The sequence below is a fragment of the Thermobia domestica genome, chromosome 8 (genome assembly GCF_964235325.1).
Source record: "Thermobia domestica chromosome 8, izTheDome1.hap1.1, whole genome shotgun sequence".
NCBI lineage: Eukaryota > Metazoa > Arthropoda > Insecta > Zygentoma > Lepismatidae > Thermobia > Thermobia domestica.
The window spans coordinates 46,547,802-46,567,916 of record NC_137461.1 but is presented as its reverse complement, the minus strand read 5'-3'; the positions used below and the strand labels follow the sequence as shown (position 1 = coordinate 46,567,916).

Below are 20,115 nucleotides of genomic sequence, written 5' to 3'. Positions count from 1 at the left end.
AATTTAATCTAAAAAATAGATAAACACACTGCACAGACTCACGACACATGTACTAAAGGAATTAAGCACACGGAAACTAAAATCAAAACTGGAAGACTACATTTTCAGACTTCCCAGATAGGATACAAGAGAACACGTCGATACGTTTCGGACATTAAGTCTTTAATCACCCTCGGAAAAAAAAAAAAAAAAAAAAAAAAAAAAAAAAAAAAAAAAAAAACTACAAGGCAACACGTAAATTATGTTATTGTATGCAAAAAAAACTCACACTTAACTGTATATTAAACTTACCAATGTTCGAGTGCTTTTTCTCAGTTTAAATGCTTTTACAAGTAAGGCTTAAAGCAATTAAGATTGGGTTAGTGTTGTAGATTAACAAAATATAAATATAGGAATTGTTCTCTTACCTATCTCTAAGTAAAATTATTTCCATGTATTATGTTCACTTAAATCCTGGGGAATCGACTTGGCAGAACGTCATTTTTATACTGTAAAATTTTTACGGCTTGCAAGAGATTCAAATTCAGTGCAAAATTTACTGTTTTGGCGTTATTTCAAATGCATTATAAATAATTGATAACTTGAAGCATGCTATATGGAGATAACTTTCCTTAGGAATAGATAACATAGCAGTTTCTGTTTTTATATTTCAACTTTTGTTAACTTACAATACTAAGCCATGCTTCTTCATTGCTTTGATGAAAGAGACAGTTTCTCTGACTAAGAGGAAAGCAATAAAACAGTTTTACATATACAAATAAAATTACCTTAGTTCTTTTTGCCTTGGTTGTCTCGACAATGGGCGAAGATTTGATGTTCATATATCGACAAATTTTGTTATGTGTTACCTTGGAATGCTGACAGAGTCCCATGCTGCATACATAATAATTACAGATCAAAAAGTCAAAGATCGACGGAACGCATCCCTGAAAAATCCGAAGGACGCGGGGTCATAGAGCGCTAGTAGGAAGCCTGTGCAAAAGATCCGTTTGAATAGATCAAGAATATGGGAGTAAAATACACAGATGATCTTAGAGAGGAGGTACCAGTAGTCCTGATTGAATCGGTTTGGCTCACGACAGAATCCAATGGCGGGCTTTCGTTTCTGCTACAATGAACCTTCTATTTCATAAAGAAACAAATTTAAGATCATGACTTCAGTCAAAATGTTAGAACTAAAATATACGCAATGAAATTCATATGTGCAGAATTATATGGTTTGTGATGTTCTCACGAATAACTGCACCCTCATACAATACAATAATAGATAACTCTATGTTTGCTCTCGAAGGTAAACTCTGAACAGAGCATAGAACTTACACAGAATCGAATAAATACTGGTCATGCTGGCGTGACAGCATCACACAATTGGTAGCACATTATTGTTATCTACACATCTATATCCTATCTGGGAAACAGCAACAGTTGCTACTGTTGTTTCTGTCGACTGACAGCCCGAGAAAGATCATTTTGTAATTTGTTACAACTGTTGCACTTCTAATACCAGTGAGTCGAAAGAAAAAGCTTAACAACATTCAAATAGTTTTAAATACATTTCATTCAAAAGTTTCCTATTATAAGTAAGAATTAAGTGCGTATTTGGACTGCAGAATATGCAGCTTTGATGAAGGAGTCAATTCTTTATAGAAAATCGGTAGTTACTCATGCGACCGACTGCAAGTAGATATAACCTGGCTTGTCCCTAGATTGACAGACAGAATAACAGCATAATAACATACAGCGCCGCAGTGAAAATTAACACAAGCACCTATTAGGTATTACAGAAAAAAAAAAAAAAAACTAAATGGACAATGAAATCGCACGAGCAAGCGTAGAAACCAAAAGAAATTTTTAAAACTAAACCACTATATACGAATCTAGCTTACATACTATGGCCTTTCAAATTTTTGTACGAGCTTCGCTTCCCTAATACAAGAAAATACAAACTTACTGATTCTAAATGAAATAAATTCAATCCGACTTACAATTTATCTGTTCATTTCCTACCATAATCTAAACAAAAAAATTCAACTCTTACCTGCTCGTAAATCTCTGCAAGAAGGTATACAGCGGGTAAGTACATCTGATCCTGAGCTATGGCTTTTTCCAACAAGCCTTTCGCTTTTATCACAGTAACTGGATCCTTCATAAGAACTGTAGCATACAGCTGGAAGAATGCAAAATAACTTTTTTAGAGGAAGAATGAGTTTGTATAATTAGTATAAAATTGCTACCATTTTATAAAAATTAAATGCCATTGGTCATCCTCCCGCTACAATATTCACTTCTTACTTCGCATAAATTAAGTTATACGAAAGGTTAAAAACATGAACAGATACGTGAACGAGTTACGCAGTCTTCACTAACTTGAGACTGGGTAATGAAATTTTATGGATATACATAAGAACTTAATACATTCTTGAGAACAAGATCTACTGCGAGAAAACATATGCGTTTTTAAAACTTTTGTCAAGATGATCAGTTAAAACAAGATGGAGCAACTCAGATAATACTAATCATGTGACACTCCAAAGTAACTTTCTATAAAAAGCAAATTTCGCGATTAAAATTAACGCGAATAAAGTGAGTGAGATAATTCTCTATTATCTTGATGCCATGGAAAGTGATAAACATAGGAACAATCAAGACAGTCAAAGATGGCTACGTATATTTAAATAATGTTCAAAAAACATATTTTAACTATACGGATATTCTTATTTTCTTGTGTCCTGAATGTGAATAAAATTTTCTTAATTTCTGGAAGATCACCTTCTTCCAAGCCTACCAAAAAAAAAAAAAATAAAATAAAATAAAAAAAAAATAAAAAAAATTAAAAAAAAAAATAAAATCTAATAAAAAAATCACCAAATTTGATTCATGCACAGGACATAAGAAAGTAAAATAATTAATCTTTCACACTAATTATGTTGGTATAACTACACTTCTTTTGTGGACAGTTGTAGGACCTTGGCGGCAGTTTTAAAACACCAACAGTTTTATACTTATCTAGTAGCTAATGAAATACAAAGCCGTGGACGAAACTACAAACTAGAACAAACTACAAAGTACAAGTGTGAAGTTAGTAAAGCAACGCGTTCATTTCACACATTCAGATTTTTGTCATGTACTTCATGTGCGAAATTCGTTAGAAATGTAGAGCTCCTTCGTCGTTAAGCGGTTAGCGTACGCGTCTTTAACGTGGGGGATCCTGGTTGATTCCCGGCGGGAGCTCATGTGGTCCGGATGCTACGTTAATCAGTAGGCCTACGTCTAAGTTGTCACTTGGAAGATACTATTTCTTTCTTCTTCTAACAACTTTATTATTTCCACTATTTCAAAGGCAGGAAATACCATTTGATCAAAACAATACAACACACAACCGAATGTTACTAAAAAATATTTGTCTGCTCCATCTAAAGTAACATATTTGATGTATTAGCATTTACAAATGCACAAATATATGTTTTGACTTGTCACTATTGTAGATAATGTATTTAAAATTACGGATACGGATTTCGAAAAGTATTTGCCAAAGATTTTGTCTTGAATATACCGGATGGTGTATACCTGATGCTATGAGCCTACGAGGTTGCCTTCTTTGTTTGGTTTGGAGTTTAGCACCCTTTTCAGCCCAGACTATACGAGACGTGAACCTACAGCTTAACGTGGGATCTAAACATCAGCTCCCGCCGAGAGTAGAACTGGGGGCTCTAGCGCCGAAGACGTGTACGCTGGCCATATAGCATCGAGGACGCTCCGGTTGTCTTCTTTGTGTATCATTGGTATACCATGTGTGTATATGATGATCAACGCGTCGACTTTTTTTATTTTATTTTATTTATTTATTTGTATTGCGCCAGGCAGCAATGTAATCTCAAAGCTTTTTGCTGTTAATGTGTTTAAACGGGTATTGTTTGTGAAATAACTATTCTGTAATCTACGCAATACTTAATCCCTACATCCTAACGGAAAATATTGAAAAATACCAAAGATTTTTTTCCCATCCAATTTTTAAGTCTTCTTAACGATTATGAAATTTAGCTCCAAATTTCAACTTTATTCTATTTCTGCTATTTACAGGATCTAGATTTCTAGCTAGAGCCTATTTTAGGTGTGCCCTTGGAAAATATGCGAAACATACTTCGGCTCCACTGCCGCCAACTCTCTGACGAATGAAACCCTCCCTTTGCTTAGGGAAAAGAACTGAATGACCTCAGCTGTGTTGCCAATTTGTCATTCAGTCGTTTGGTCTTAACGAGTGAAGATCGTAGGCTACTTAGAATGGCTAATCAAGACAGAACACAGCGAAGTCTGTGAAATAATTCATTGTGGCAACGCTTCCGCATCCAACACTTGAAAGATCTTGGCCCATCAACTTGTACCTCCTCTTTTGAGGGAGGTACGGGAACACATACATCGACAGCTGCGCCAGAAGGGGCACAGTTGAATAGAAAGGCTCTAGTACCTAGTACAATAGTGTAATAACAACAATTCCTAATCAATCTGTTTTTCTAACACTTGCGTCATATTTTCCATTTGAATAATGAATTCAGTTTTTTCTCTCTTTCTTCCGTCTTGATAACGGACATAAGAGATTTGCCTGAAATATATTGACTTGCTATTTTAGAAAGCAGTTAAGTTATGATTTTGTTCTATTATTATCATTATCTTCTTATATTTTATAAGCATTAGGGAACTGCGGAGTAAAATTATATTTGAGTTTAGGCCATTATGTGAAAACAAATATAAGGAAATTTAAGATTTGAGAATTGCACTTAATACCTACCATGTTCACAAAGTAAATACTTACTGTTAAAGCCCTAGCAGTCTGTCCTAACTGTTTGCATGCATTGCTTGCAATTGTAAGCGCTTCCCTTAGCCTATGCATTGCAATATAGCAATCAACTAGTCCTTTGTGGGGTTCATACCGATGAGGAGAAATTTGCATTGCTTCTCTGAAATGCATTCCCGCCTCCTGGAACTTCTTCATGTCTAGCAATATATTGCCTTTCAGTATCAAAGCTTCTACATTTCTTGGATTTATGGTACACGCCTAGAAATAAACACTGAACTGAGAAACACTGAATGCTGAGAACTACTGCACTCAACTGGAATAAATAAATATATATATATATATATAAGTACGACTAAGGCGGCCTCGATTCATCAATAGAAATGTTAATAGAAAAACTTATTATTGTCACTAACTAGCTACTACTTCTTTATGCATTTAGACAACTTTCTGGTGAGGAAATTGTTCAAAAACGAAACAGTTGAGGGTTGCTTCAGTTCAGAAAATCGAATTTCTATGAAAATGCACTAATATCTCATTGGGAGAAATGCAAACCATCTAATGGTACCAATTTCAATTAATAAGCGTTCTTTCTACCTAGTTCCAGTGTGATGTTTCACCGTGAAATCCACTAACGTGCAACAACCTTACATTATAGCGTATTTATTCGAATTTAAGCACCCTCAAATATAAACACACTCTTAAAATTTGTGTCAGCTTTGAGAAACCGTTTTCTTGTGCGGATACAAACATCTCTTATAAGATCACTACAGAAAATTCACCCAACTACCAAACCAACGACTCATCGTTGACTACAAAATAAGTCATGTCTTAGAAGGATCTTTACCGTTCCTTCTACCGTGTTTCCGATATCTCTATCTATTCTGAAAAATACTATGCTTGAATTTAGATACAATGTTTTGAACTAAAAAAAAAAAAATAAACAATTGACAATAGAACTTTACATTGTCAAAATTCTGTAATCATTGTTATTGTTTACAATTTAAATAACAATTGAAAAAAAAACGTCTACTGATGTTTCTATTTTTTGTCCAAAAACGTACCTTGCGATTATTAGTACCATCAAGAATCTTAGCCATACATTTTAAAATTCGACGAGGTGAAAATATTCGAGTAAATACAGCACATGTAATATTAACACAATGTTAATTTTCGCTCAAGTTCTATAATAATTACGACTTACCTTGTGAGCAAAATAAGCAGCTTTCGTGTCTTTCTTCGATGCAAATGCATAATATGCTGTAGCTATCCAAATTTCAGGCCCGTACTCTGACACAGATATACTAGGAGAGATCAACTTTTCTAATTCTTTTAGCTTTCGCTCTTTCGCTAGAAGTGCTGCTAGAATATCCAATCCATGCTGAAGGTGTGGATCCAGAGAATGTGCCTAAAATAATAAAAAATAAATTTTAAATTCTTGAGTGGAAAAGTACTGTGAACTTATTTTCTGCAGGCATCAATGACAAAATGCAAATCCAATCCCAGTAAAAACAGGACGGCACCCACTTATTTGGCGAGCACGAATTCCCTGATTTTTTCAGCGAGCACGAATTTCCTGGTCTATATATGATATAAAAGAACAACTATATTTTCCCCAGATAGGCAATTTCTCATCTACTATGCATGTACGTGATGTAAAGAGAGAAATGGATTCTGAAAAGTACAAATCCGTACTTAATATTCCCTGGTTTTTTTTTTTTTTTTTTTTTTTTTTTTTTTTTTTTTTTTTTTTTTTTTTTTTTTACAACTTGAATTTTTTGATAGGTTTCTTAGAAAAAGTATGTGCATCAAACTTTTTTCGGAAGCCTATTTCGTTTAAATAGTGAAAAGTCAATATTGAGAATTCCGTTTACTATTTTACTCACAGGAAAGATAAAGGCCTAAAATAAGACATATCAGAGTGTCTACTGAGTTTCATTTTCAAAATTTCAGTATATTTCCAGTATATTCAGTATATCAGCAAAATTCCTGTATCTAATACAATGATTTTTATTTCTTTATTTTATTCTTTTGCAATAATCACACTCTTGATGATTTCAGGTTTGTAATTGTTTTACCATCAAAATAATAAATTTTAAAGGGCATCTCAACTCCCCTCACAGCCCTTCACTCCACCCATTGCTTCAAATGTCTAATTACAATTGCTTTAAATGTCTAACTGCTTTAAATGTATACAACTCTTGCTTTGGAAAAATTTACAATCTCAATGGATACAAAATTGTTTCTAAGACTATTAAAACAATTACAAAAAAGTTGTTGACAAATTATGTTTCATGATTTTTCCAGTATGTGGATCAAAATTCCAGTATATTTCAAGTATCGAAATTAAATTCCAGTATAATTCAAGTATTTTCAGTATCAGTAGACACCCTCGATATACATGATTAACTGTACAACACACGTTAAATAAATAACTAAATAAAGAGGGAGGTTATCTACTTTCTTCACAGGATGAGTAAAACATTAATAATGCGTCCAATTGTTAGACGTTACCGAATTGTCAGAGAAAACTGAAACCATGTGGGTGACTTACAAAAATTCGAAATACAAGACTGTTCATATTGAACTTTTTTTTTTTTTTTTTTTGCAATATTATATTAAGATGTCTAACGATCTGTGTACATGAAAACTACTTTATATAAATTATTACAAGTATTCTAAACAAACACATAGTTTAGCAGTTATAAAAATAAAATTTTGAACGGAACGAAAACAGAAAAAAAAAATGAACTAGCGGAAATTTGATTTCCTGCTTGTAAGCTGAATGTTTTACACCTAAGTTTTATTTATGTTGATAATAAGGAATTGTTGTTACATAATAGCCTATACTGTTTATAAGTAATAACAACAACAAACCCGCCGCAAAATGGCTTCGAACTAGGGATGGCCAGAACCGGTTTTCGGATCTGAACGTATCCGGTTCTAGAAGATTCGGTTCCGGAACATGTTTTTCGGATCCAGGTCTGGAACCGGAGCCGGCTCTGAAAACCGGATCTCCAAGAACCGGTTCGTCGTGGAACCGGTTCCGCTGGAACCGAAACTTTGTGACCTTCCCTACGCTAAACCCGAGCTGCTGGCAGGCTGTTAACAGTATGCTAGATGAAATGGTGGAAGCGACAGGCAGGCGCCCAGGCGGCGGCAGCTTGTCTCATTTGGCTAAAAAAACTGGGTAACTGGCAAACTCATTGGCTAAACAGGCAAACTGGCCAACTCATTTGGCTAAACACCCACTGGTGGACCAAAATTTTTTTCTGGGGGCACAAGCGGGTCTGGGCGGGGAAGGCACAAGTGCATGGTCTTCTTTGCCTTTTTTTTTTTTGAAGGTGAACTTTATGCTTCCTTTACGGGTCTTTGGGGGCTTTCGGATCCAGGTCTGGAACCGGTTCCTAAGATCCGGTTCTGGAACCGGGATTTCAGATCCAGATCTGGAACCGGTTCTGAACCTCTCTACTTCGAACCTCATGTGAATCTGACTCAGAAAATGATCTAACACATTGTATCTTCGTACACAGTCTTATTTTATATTGAAGAGGAAAATGTTTACGGATATGCGTATATGGCAACAATGCATTACTGCCGAGAAGCGAATTCACTTCCTTGTTTATTGTAGCTAACTTTGAAAGGTTGACATTCTTCTATAGTGTGTGCGATATCTTTGTGTCTTTGTGTGGTGTACTTTGGTATTGCATATTTTTGTAATGAATACTCGATATGCAGGGAAAGTTCTGTAGCAATGAGGATAAAGCCAGTATTCATGCGTAGAGAAGTGAAAATGTTTGCCAGCAACTTCAGAACTGTTGATTTTGCTCGACCTATGCATTCTCATATCGTCTTTATTGGGACATTTTCATTCTTCCACGCGTGAATATGAGCTTCCCCCCCCCTCACTGCTTAAAAATTTTGGTGCATATTAAATACACACTACAAAAATATTTGACACCAAAGTACACCAAGGGTACAAAAATATAACACACCTATAGATGGTCAACCTGACCAAGTCATCTTAAAATCAACAATGAAGTGAGCTCGCTCCTGAGCAGTAATGCACTGTTGCCAGATACGCACATGCATAAACATATATCTGTTCAATACAAAAGAACACTGTGTACGAAAGTACAGTGTTAGACCGTTTTCTATGCGCGATTCGCGTAAGGCCCAGAGTCATTTTGCATTGAATGTAATAAATTATAACCGTATCAAATTATAACTTTTCCTCACTTAACCTGTTGAACTAAACACTTAGAGAGCTTACTTCTGATTGTAGAATTTTGTTTTCAGTAAATATAAGTTGTTAATTAACGAAAGGAGGAAAAAACCGATTTAAACTTATTTTTACACACCAAATCCTCTGTAGGTGCGAATTCAATAATACACAAAGAGTGAAAAAGTTCATTACTGGACCGAGATTCGAACCTGCGATCTTCGGCGTACCGTGCCGATGCATTAACCGTACGCCGAAGACTCCAGGTTCGAGTTCCGGTCCAGTCACGAACTTTTTCACTTTTTCACTCTGTGTATAAGTTGTTAATGTTGAATATTTAAGTATGTACACTCTTAACATTAACAGCTTATATTTACGTACTAAAAATAAGAATTTACAACGAAAAGCGAGAACCAAAATTATATAAAATATGTACAATTATTTTTGTGAAGTCTTTCTATTTATTCACACACACAAAAAAAAAAAGTTTAAAAAAATACATACCCTCTGAAGAACAAGTAATGCATTTTTGTGGTCTCCTGCGTAGTAATAACACTCGCCCATGGCAACTAGTAGATTCAAATTATCACGAAGGGCAGTACGTTCATCTAGATGCTTAAAAGTAGCAATTGCTTGGTTATACTCCCTTCCGTAGAGGTGAGCATGTGCTCTAATCCAAGAATTTAACCTTCAAAAACAGACAAGGAACTAGTCAATTATCTGTGAAAGAACTGTATTACTTACAAAACTAGTTAACACATTTTCGCATTTTTGAATATATACAGTTCGGGTGAATATAATATATAAGTAAGGCTTGTAAGACACTGAACGTTTATGAATAATGTACTGAAAACATTCATACTAGTAGAACAGTACACTATGAGCTCTGTCACTAAAACGTTACATCAGAGACGAAGAGGAAGAAGTACAAGGAATAAATAAATAAATTAATTAATAATGAGATGAAAAACGTCCAGATGGGTGTCATTTTAGAATGTGTGGTTATACGATAGTTATCAGGCTACAAGCAGTTTAATGGAAGAAGGTAAAACTAATGGACATGTAGAACGGTAAAGAGTACAGAAGAGCCACGAATTGATAAACGGAAATTAGCAGAAATAAAAGAAAATGTATGGGAACAAAAGGAGTGCGTTGTGGCCGGGTATTACAGACGGTTAAGACAAAGGCAGTTTGCAGATAGGATGATCGTTTGGGCGAAGGATTTTGAGGATATTTATGAGAATATGTATTCAAATGTACTGGCAATTTGAGTGCTGTAGAAGTGCCGGTGATTTTATTCTTTTAGACATAATTACCGACAACTACGGAATTAAACCCGTCACGTATGAGGGATGGCGTCCTTCGACGAGCACATTATCTGAGGAAGGGAAGAAGGAAAAAAGGAATAGGGAAAGAAACACGCGGCCTCGGACCTGTATCATAGGTATCATCCCGACATTGGCCCAGTATGATTGAGGAAAACCCACGAAAACTTCATTCAGGATACCGGGAATTGAACCGGGGACCACTCGCACCAAAGGCGAAGCCGTCAAAGACTACGCTACGTGAAGCCACTAAGAATCAGTGATTGTTGGTGCAATTCAAAGAAGAGTTAGTAGTTTCGCCAATGTAGAAGGCTGGATAGTGAGTACATTTATGGATATTAAATTATCTTGGAAGTCTTATCAATACTCCGTGAAGCAAGTTGACGGTTTCCAGCAAAAATATTGAAGACTAGGTGAACGGCCACTCTTCGTGCGGACAACCAGGTTTGTGAGAAATACTTGAAAGGTATGTATGGACTCGCTTTTCCCACAGCAGGTTGCATAATTTAATCGAAATGGAATAGTGGGAACATGCTCGAACCAAGTGTAATTAGTTCACTTGTTTCCTGTGTTGTCTAATCGCTTCCGTGTGATTTCCTCTTTCTCTGCCGTTTGACACAGCATACTTGTTTTCCTATTTCCTAACTGACATGGTGTGGTTCATGTTGAAAGCCTTCGTTAAAAACAATGAAAAATATTTTATGACACGTAACAATGAAAAACGGATAACATTTAACTGTAACAATTAATTAAACCATTGTTGTGGCGAGAAAAATAATTGCTGAGTTGAGTTGATTTAAGTTTAGCGTCCCTTTCAGCAGCGAGGCTATATGAGACGTGGACCTACTGATTAACGTGGAATCCGAACCACATGAGCTCCCGCCGGGAATCGAACCCGGGTCTCCCACGCCAAAGGCGCGTACGCTAACCGCTTAGCCACGGAAGAGCTTCGCGAGAAAAATAAACTCCCGCTGCTCCTACTATACGCATTTTAATGGAAGTAACATGGTAAAGACCTCGTTCACAAATTCATGTAGGTAAGTTTAGCCATTAGGGCGTGATTCATCCACAAACAAGATTACGTTCATTTCAATTTTTAAGTTAAGTTTAACGTCCCTTTCAGTAGCGAGGCTATATAAAGATTTTAAATTTTATAAACAGACGATATAAGTAAAATTGTTTTATTAACAAAGTTTATTAAGAATTTTGATAATTAACGGAACTTACTTGGATCTATAAGCAAAGAACATAGTTAAAATTAGCAGAATACCAGTTCCTCACACGGGAGAATAGGTTCCATTTTGAACATAAAGGGGTGAATTTGGATTTAAACGTCATCGAATAAGTGTTACTGTTCATCTCAATGACCCCAAAAACTTGGATTCCACGCTAATATAATCAAGTATACTCGAATTCGAAGTCACGGATCATACTCATGAGAAAGACAAGAAAAGATAAAATGCCGGCAAGATAGAAAACTTCAGAATAATCTGTTAGCCCACAGTATTCTGCCACGTTAGATCAATACTAACTTCAAAAATCTGAAACACTTCGATGGAACACACACACACGTGTCACCACCAGAGACCGAAACTGGAAACACGCGCACGAAAAACAGCACTACAGAAATGTACTTGAGCCCAGATTTCAGTAACTCACCCCGTCGGAAGCTTCTCAGTTACCATTTTTTCTTTGATTTTTCTTTTTTCTTACTAATTCTTCTTCTCTTTCTCAGGCTTTCCAATGCTGATGAATAAAAATATAGGAAATCACGACGAAAAAATATAGGAGGTTCCGAGAAGCTATGAAAAAGGAACATTTCAATTATTTCCTGAAACATTTGTGCATTTGGAACATTTTGAAAGAACAAGGAACAAAGAAACTCACATAACAATATTTCTACCTATTGGAAGGAACGTTTCAACTGTTCAATAGGTAGAAATTAAAAAATCTCTTCCTGGAACAACTACCTGAAATGTAAAATAAAATAAAAATGTAAACATTCTGCAGGTGGTGCTTTTAAGGTAAGATTTGACTATGTGTAACATATTCTACAATTATTTGCCTACAGTTAGTGTAAAAAATATTGATACACCTAGATAAATTATTTATAAGTTTTTAAAATCACTACTCCATAGAACATTTTAATGAATATGACGAAACTCGTTTATTTTTTGTTCCATTATGTAGGTGTATGAATACTTTTTGGCTAACTGAATATTGTTTGTTATAATTATCTTTAGGCAAAAACCAGAAAAGGACGAAACACAGAAGTATCCATTCAACCACTCTACTATGGAGACAAAAGGCCTTCCAACCACCCACACCTTATTTTCTTATGCTATTTTCAAAAGTGGAAGTAGCAATACCACAAAAATGTACGAGGTTTCGTTAAATATAGGAGCGTTGGAAAATCTGCTTTCTCTCTCTCCTTCCCAACAAATTGGATCTGGTTTAAGGAAAAAATAATAATAAATGATATACTTGATGTATAATTGAAACAGACAGGAATTGGGAAAAAGCTTCTCTTACCAGTCCATATTGGTATGGCCTCCTCCTGTTCCCTCCATCATTAACGAGGCCACTTCAGCTCCAAGAACTCCAAGACTCAACAGACCTTCAGCAGCTTCCAACGCAAGTGGACATTCCTGCTTGTAAAATATTCAGTAAAAAAATACAAAAATCAGTGAAATGTCACAAATGAAATTCTACATACAATATTGCACTGTTAATGATAGTCAATTCATCTCATGTAGGAAGTTTTCTTTTATAGCGAATTGGATATGCGCTATGAAGACTTCTAATATTCCATGTTCCAAACCTGATGTCCATTTTCTTTTGCTGAAGTCGTGCCAAGTTATCAGTCCTTGTTTGAGGTCTTTGTGAATATTTCTGAACAAGTGCCTTTTTTACAGGACGAGGTTGTTAGCCTTACCCAAACCCCCAAGCTGGAGAACCACTCCTTGTCGTCTGCCCGCGACTGCTTATTCAGTATATTCGCAGCTAACCTCTATATCTAGAGGCCTTCTCTTCGATCCGCAACCTGAGGACGCGCCAAGCTGTGGTGACAGGAACCCACGTTACACGGCTGAACGTAGTTAATGTTACACTTAAATGACACGATTAGTTAATTAGTTATTTAATTTGGATTGGCAGTCAATCTACTAACTCTTTCCAAAGCTATTCTTAATTACGTTAAATTCGGATAGGTTATTGTCCAATGAAACGACGACAGTACAACGACATGATATTCCCACACAAATCCCTTCAAACCTTTTCCTTTCCGTTCCGGCATCCTTTTTACTTGATGTCCAATCCAACATCCCGATGGATAAATCTAAGCATGCAGGAAAATAACCTGCTGCTACACTATATTCCAGCCAAAAACTGCAAGCAACATCATACCAGCCAAAAGTCCCATGCGGTCGAACAAATCCTCACTACAATTTGGCTTTACCCATTCTAATTCATCCTTCCGAACAGTTCATTTACGCGCACACTGATACTTAAACTTTAAATAACAAACACAAGCAATTCTCCATCGGCGTGAAGAATACAGATATTTTCATTCTTACGAAGAGATTGTCTGAATATTCGGCAGCTATACCATCTTGCTTCTTTGTGCAATAACACGGACTACTCTTAAAACGACTTAGGCATCGAAATAGAATACAATCGATTGTTATCCTTTCCTATCTAAAGACAATTTTCTTCGAAAACATTCAACACACTTAAATGAAGACTAAATTATGAAACATACTTATTAATCCAACACAAAATATAAGAAATAAGAAAGGAATAAGGAATTAAAAAAAAAAATAACACGAGTATAGAGTACTGCCTCATTCCATATGAGATAGCCTCATTCCGTTCTCTCTCCTACGCATTCGAATTCTCTGAGTGTGCAACTTGGTTATGATTGACTAAATAGATAAATGGGAAATAATACTGACAACTTATAAAGAAAAGAACGTCGAACAGCAAGCCACATAGAATAAACTTCTTACTACGCAACCAGAGAACAATAATAATAATAATTGTTACCAAATACATAGAAGACAAAATACGTAAGTTATAACAAATCTTAGGTAAATAAGAGAACAAGAGAAATATATAATTCGTAACTAAGACATTTTTCAACCGATCTGTAACAAACAAGGTACGTTACATAATGAATGATCTTAACGTACCCTAAGCACTTCTTTATACGCAGTGATGGCGGACCTCTCCATTCCTCCTTGCTGGTACAGTTTAGCAAGAGCCATGTTGATTTTAGCATTTCTCTGTTTGCCAGGAATAGACTGCAGAATGACTATAGCTTGATGGTTCTGCTTCAAATTAACATGACACAAATGGATCTGATATTTGATATCTGTAGAAAAAATAAACAGTAATTATAATAAAATACTTAATAGCTAAAGAAATAAAAGTAATCCAAATAACTTATCGAATTGCCTAAATACGAGGCAAACTTCCACTTAAAATTGTTGGAAGACACACACTAGACTCTCTCTAACGTTTTTCTTCTCGCCTCCCTACATTTTTATGTCAAGGCGTCTACCCAATTCAGTACATTTCATATTTATGCTCATGCGATACATTCAAATGAGTTCAATTATTAAATTAAACACAGAAACAATCTAAAAATTCACTGAAATGAAATCTTTTAGTTCAACGTTCCATGATTATGTCTGTTTGGCTACGGGAGACGGATGATTAAGGCAAATTAGTGACGATGGAAGAATTGGTGGAATGATAGCCGTAACAGGAAACGGGAGGACCACGAGAAAACCTACGGACCCTATATGTCCACCACAAACTTACTTGGACGGGGATCGAATCAGGGACCCCCTTAACAATTCAGTAACGCCGGAATTTTCAATGGAAATCCCCGTTTTCATCAGCGACTTATTTATTTCAGTAAACACAAATTGTTTACCATTAACAAATATTTCGACACATTTCTGAGTTTAATTTAATAGTTGTATAATTACACGTTAGTTTAGTTCCTTCAGCAGTTAAGTGACTTAAAGTACATTGGTATATAGAAAATTTATACATACACTGCATTGTTTTATTTGAATTCGTATTCTAAATCTCCCTTTCTTGCAACAGAAGCTTACTGAGGGTAGACCTCTCAAGAAAATATCAAGATTCTAAAGTATTTTCATACTCGTCACTATGCTTTCTTCCTTGTATTTGAGGATTGTTTGAATTTTAAACTTGAGCTCTAAAAATTATTCTTCGTATTTACACTATAAATGAAATTTGATTTACAGACACTATATGAAAAATGTTGACACTCGAAAAAATTACAATTCTTCGAAGTACCTCACCTCATATCAATGTAGCCAGTTCCTGAAGAAAAATTTGAAAAACTGTTACAAAAATTATTAAAGAGAAAATTAAATTATTTTTACGCGGATTTGGTGGCCTTTTCTAGGTTAATTATGTAGTTCCAGCTTATATCTAAAGAAGCTCCAGATTTAATTCTGCTATCTGAGTCCTAATAAAATATGATTCGTAAGTACAGTTTTCTATTTGCGATGATAGTTTATAAAGCATTTTTTTTTTTTAAAGTAAATTATGATGTAAAAAACAAAAAAAAAAAAAAAAACTTTATTTTCTACGTATTCTATGATTGCGTAAATAAAATAAAAACATTAATATTTTATAATGGTACCTTATTCTCACGAAATTCCGAACTGTGTAGCAGACAAGGTACAAACAGGGAATTTTTGATAAATGACGTACAAAGAATTAACTATCTTTATATAACGCATAGAGCAAACGCAATATTTTACCTAGCTTCTTGTGAAATCATGTAAAAATGATTTTCAACACAATTTACACCCACGAATTAATTTCGTTGAAGGACATTTTTATAATTATTCGATGTATATAAATGCCACGGCTCCGAGCTCTAATGTTATATATTAGTCAATTATAACTGATTAATTAGATCACGAAAAAGTGTTGAAAGCAACAAACATGAACTTTCACACCCAACTCAATATTTTCGTACATACATCACTTACCAATATCTGGCATTAATTCCTTCTGAGAGTCTTGAGGTTTAGTTCCTTTGGACTTCAACAGTGATTTCTTAAACTGCAACGCTTTACGATACATGTACTCAGCTTTCCGGTGCTGGCCAAGGTAGAATAGAGAATCACCATAGTAAACATATGTCTGAAATTTGGCTGGCGTGGTCAACAGGTCTGGATTATGATCACTCACAGACAAAACCAAACTGGCCTGAAAAATTAAAAACACAGTAAGAAAAACTCGCTCATTGCAATTGGGCAGTGATCATTTGCAAATTTTATATGCTTCTATTCAGAGCTTTTCATTTCTCCCTGGAGAAAAAATATTCACTATGACTATGTTATTACAGCAACTTCTAAACTTTTAACGTATTTTCCAACATATCTTCACCTTTTACAGATTGTTCTTGCTTTTGGTATCAACTGCAGAATGAAGATATCAAAACAGTAATGAACGAACCTATTTGCTAGGGTTAAACTGTGTGGGAGGAGGTCCTACTAGCCTGATGAACATTACTGCAGAATTTCTCTGTACATGCGAAAATGACTTAAATGAAATCACGATATAACGTGCATCTGAGAACCTTCCCTTTTAGATTCGCTAAAGACATCGCAATGTGCTCTTAGTGTGTTTTAGAAAAAAGATTATGTCCGGGTTTCCTGAAGATACTCACAGGAACTACGAACTACTGCTCCTTTATTAAAACAGAATTTAAGCTGCTGCGAAGGCAAGCATCGAAGTCTAAACAAGAGAACGGAATTAGCAACTGTTGCATAGAATTCTTCAAATTGATTTAAAGTAAAAACTTCGTCTCATAAATACAAAAAATATAAATGAGTGTAAACTAGAGAAAACAGTATTTTTAAAACAGGAAATGGTGTCGGTACGGTGTACAGTTGCGATGCGTTTCGTCAGAAAAAAAAGCACAGTTCCTATTTCTTATTTCCATATTGTTTCATTCCTAATCCTTACAAATGTGTCATGTATCACACTTGAGTAAATCCAATGAATATGAAATAAACTAGTAGAGTGTAAAGAAAACTAAAAGTAACTAACCTCACCAAGTCTTATGATAACAGTTAAGCTAAATTTATCATAAATTAATACTTTTAGGTGTCCCGAATTACATACATCATCTATGTACAGTATAAACAATTGTAGACAAGAAAGAAAAAAAAAAGAAAAGAAACTAATTAATCTCATACTTAATATTAAACAAGATTAATTAATGATGTGAATATATTCTCCATTTGTTTTTCTCTCTCTCAAATATAGTGTGTTTGATGCCATTTTTCTACGGACCACACAATTTTACAAGTAGATACGGAAAATATATAGTTCAGTTAGGTCAAGTTTAGACATAGCACTCGAAATAATTGCTGAAAAATTGTAATTCTTTCATTAATCTCCTTCTTATTGATCTGCGCTGGGCAAACTGACGATAATCGACGGGGTTACTAGATGTAATTGTTGAAAAAATACAATTTTCTGGTTAACTGCCGCAGATGGCGGCCCCTAAATGCTAAATTTACAGAGAAATGAACAGAATAATACTAAATGTGATAACAAGAGTAACAAATGTTAGAAAGGTCATCACTAGGGTGATTAATAAGGGAGAAAACGCAAGTTAAATTGTGGACTGTGTGTTGGCGGACTGATGCGATATGAAGTGAGATAGCAGTAGAGCACAATCTGACAGTGTTTCAAACCCACTGTGTTATTAACTAACTTAAGATATATATAAGCTGTTGTAAAATCAAGGTCGAATAAAACGTGCCCTGCGGAACTTCAAACCCCCTTCGCTCGATGATGCTCGTTCAGTTATGTTTCGTAATGTAAGTAAATCACTTCTTTATCAATAAAGTTTTGTGTGCAAAGTGGACTAAATAGCACATGACATTACGTCACGCTCGGGTGGTACAACTTCAATGTAAATTTAACCTTACCCTTTGGAAAAAGACATGCTATTTAATCGTCTACATTGTTTTAGTTATTAAGGAGTAGTGTGTAGCTTGCAAGGTACTAATTTTGGGCATTAATACTATATTGATGTACCGTATACGCATATAGGAAAGAGCAAAACAAGCATGAAAATAAATATTTGTGATTAATAGTGAATAGCAAAAGGCCAGAAATGAAACAGGGTTTATTGTAAGTAAGAAAAGGTTAAGCTGTAATACAACGCTGGGGTTAAGTTTAGAGTTACCCCTCCGCTTTTTATAAAAACCAGGAAAATTTACAGGAGAAATGAGGTAAGAAATGATAATTTGAGGTTTTTATTTGATGTTTAGGAATGTAAATTCGGCAGGAGAGTTATGTTTAATACGAGAAAAGATATATGGAAGTTAGTACTATTTGCCGGATGCGGAAGCATTCGCGGAAGGTTTCAGCAGCATGGTAGTTGTAAAATATGGCGAATATGGCGAACAGGTGTAACTGATGCGCAAAAATAATGAAGAAAACCTTTTAAAATTGTGTGAAGCCCACGGAGTACTGAAGTTAAGTGAAATGTAGCAATTTTTAATACTTTAAGCACTGTTTTTTGTGTGTTGCAAAGTCCAAGGGCAACTCTGTACTGGAGGGGCAACTCTAAACTTAAGCCCAACGCTGAAAACACATTCATGTGAGTTTTATCCAGGGCCGCCATCTGCGGCAGTTTAGCCCAATTTTCTTTTAGTCTGCGTATAAAGCCTCCAGATATGTATGATGAAAATTATAGCTCAAAATACGCAAAGCAAACTATGCTAGGTGGACACTAAAAGTACGAATGCTGTCTACCAATCAAGCAAAACAAAGCAGGTGGGATCGCACGTCCGAAAGGAGGCAGGAGCATCGGTAAAGGTGGTGAAAGCACATGGATTTTCGAAGTGATACGAGTTCCTACAGCACTTGTAATGCATTCGCACTAGTAATACTACACATGTAAACAAAAAATACAATTTTTGTAAACTGTGCACTTATTCAATGTAATCCTCCCGGGATGGATTATCATCTGCAACCCTAACGAAGATCCTGATACGAGCTATTCTAATTGTTTAACGTGCAGTTTTACTATACGGATCTACAGATAGTACAAGGTCCGAAAAAATTTAGAAGTCTTTAATTTGCCCATTTTATGTCAAGAACAGAACCCGACGAACCCCTGCGGGGCTTCTAACCCGTTACTACTCCTACTGCTACTCCTACTTCTATTACTACTTATACTATGGATCCGTGTAGTAAAATTGCACGGTTTAACTTAAGGATCAACAAATCATTGACCAAATATTATAGTTAATATGATTTTTATCAAATTTCTACTTCCCTTTCTAGTTTCTATGATAATATGATTAAGGAACAAGAACTTACTAATGAAACCACATTAGTGTACAACTGTTGTTCAAACAATAGCTTAATCTGATCAAATAATTGAGCCATATTTATATAATAAATTCACAATAACGACTTCCTGTCACATTGAAGTCCACCACCAAAAAAATCCAATGGGTTAAATTGGTGACAGAAAAACCGCATCGCGTCGCTAGCCCGTAGCAATTGCGATGTAGCGATGCAATTCAATGTCTTTATACATAAAAAAAATACTATTGTGAAGAAAATAAATAAACATCCAAATACAGTCAAAAACAAAAATATGTAATATATATAATATTATTTATTGAAAATATTTTTTTAAAATTTTTCAGTTTACGTGTTCATTGATATATAATCGAATATGTATGGAGTACCTA

At 35.1% G+C, this 20,115-nt stretch overlaps 1 protein-coding gene across 1 annotated transcript in view; it reads right to left on the bottom strand.

The window, feature by feature from the left end:
• Positions 1–19,900, bottom strand: part of APC7 (anaphase-promoting complex subunit 7) — a 37,818-nt gene extending 17,918 nt beyond the window's left edge. The window contains exons 1-8 of the mRNA XM_081768415.1: positions 19,736–19,900; positions 16,378–16,597; positions 14,530–14,711; positions 12,872–12,987; positions 9,519–9,702; positions 5,997–6,200; positions 4,811–5,053; positions 2,039–2,167 (exon numbers count right to left, since the gene is read on the bottom strand). Coding sequence (XP_081624541.1) covers positions 2,039–2,167; positions 4,811–5,053; positions 5,997–6,200; positions 9,519–9,702; positions 12,872–12,987; positions 14,530–14,711; positions 16,378–16,597; positions 19,736–19,804 — 1,347 coding nt within the window. The 5' untranslated portion in view covers positions 19,805–19,900. The remainder of the gene's footprint in view (positions 1–2,038; positions 2,168–4,810; positions 5,054–5,996; positions 6,201–9,518; positions 9,703–12,871; positions 12,988–14,529; positions 14,712–16,377; positions 16,598–19,735) is intronic.
• Between the last annotated feature and the right edge of the window lie 215 nt (positions 19,901–20,115).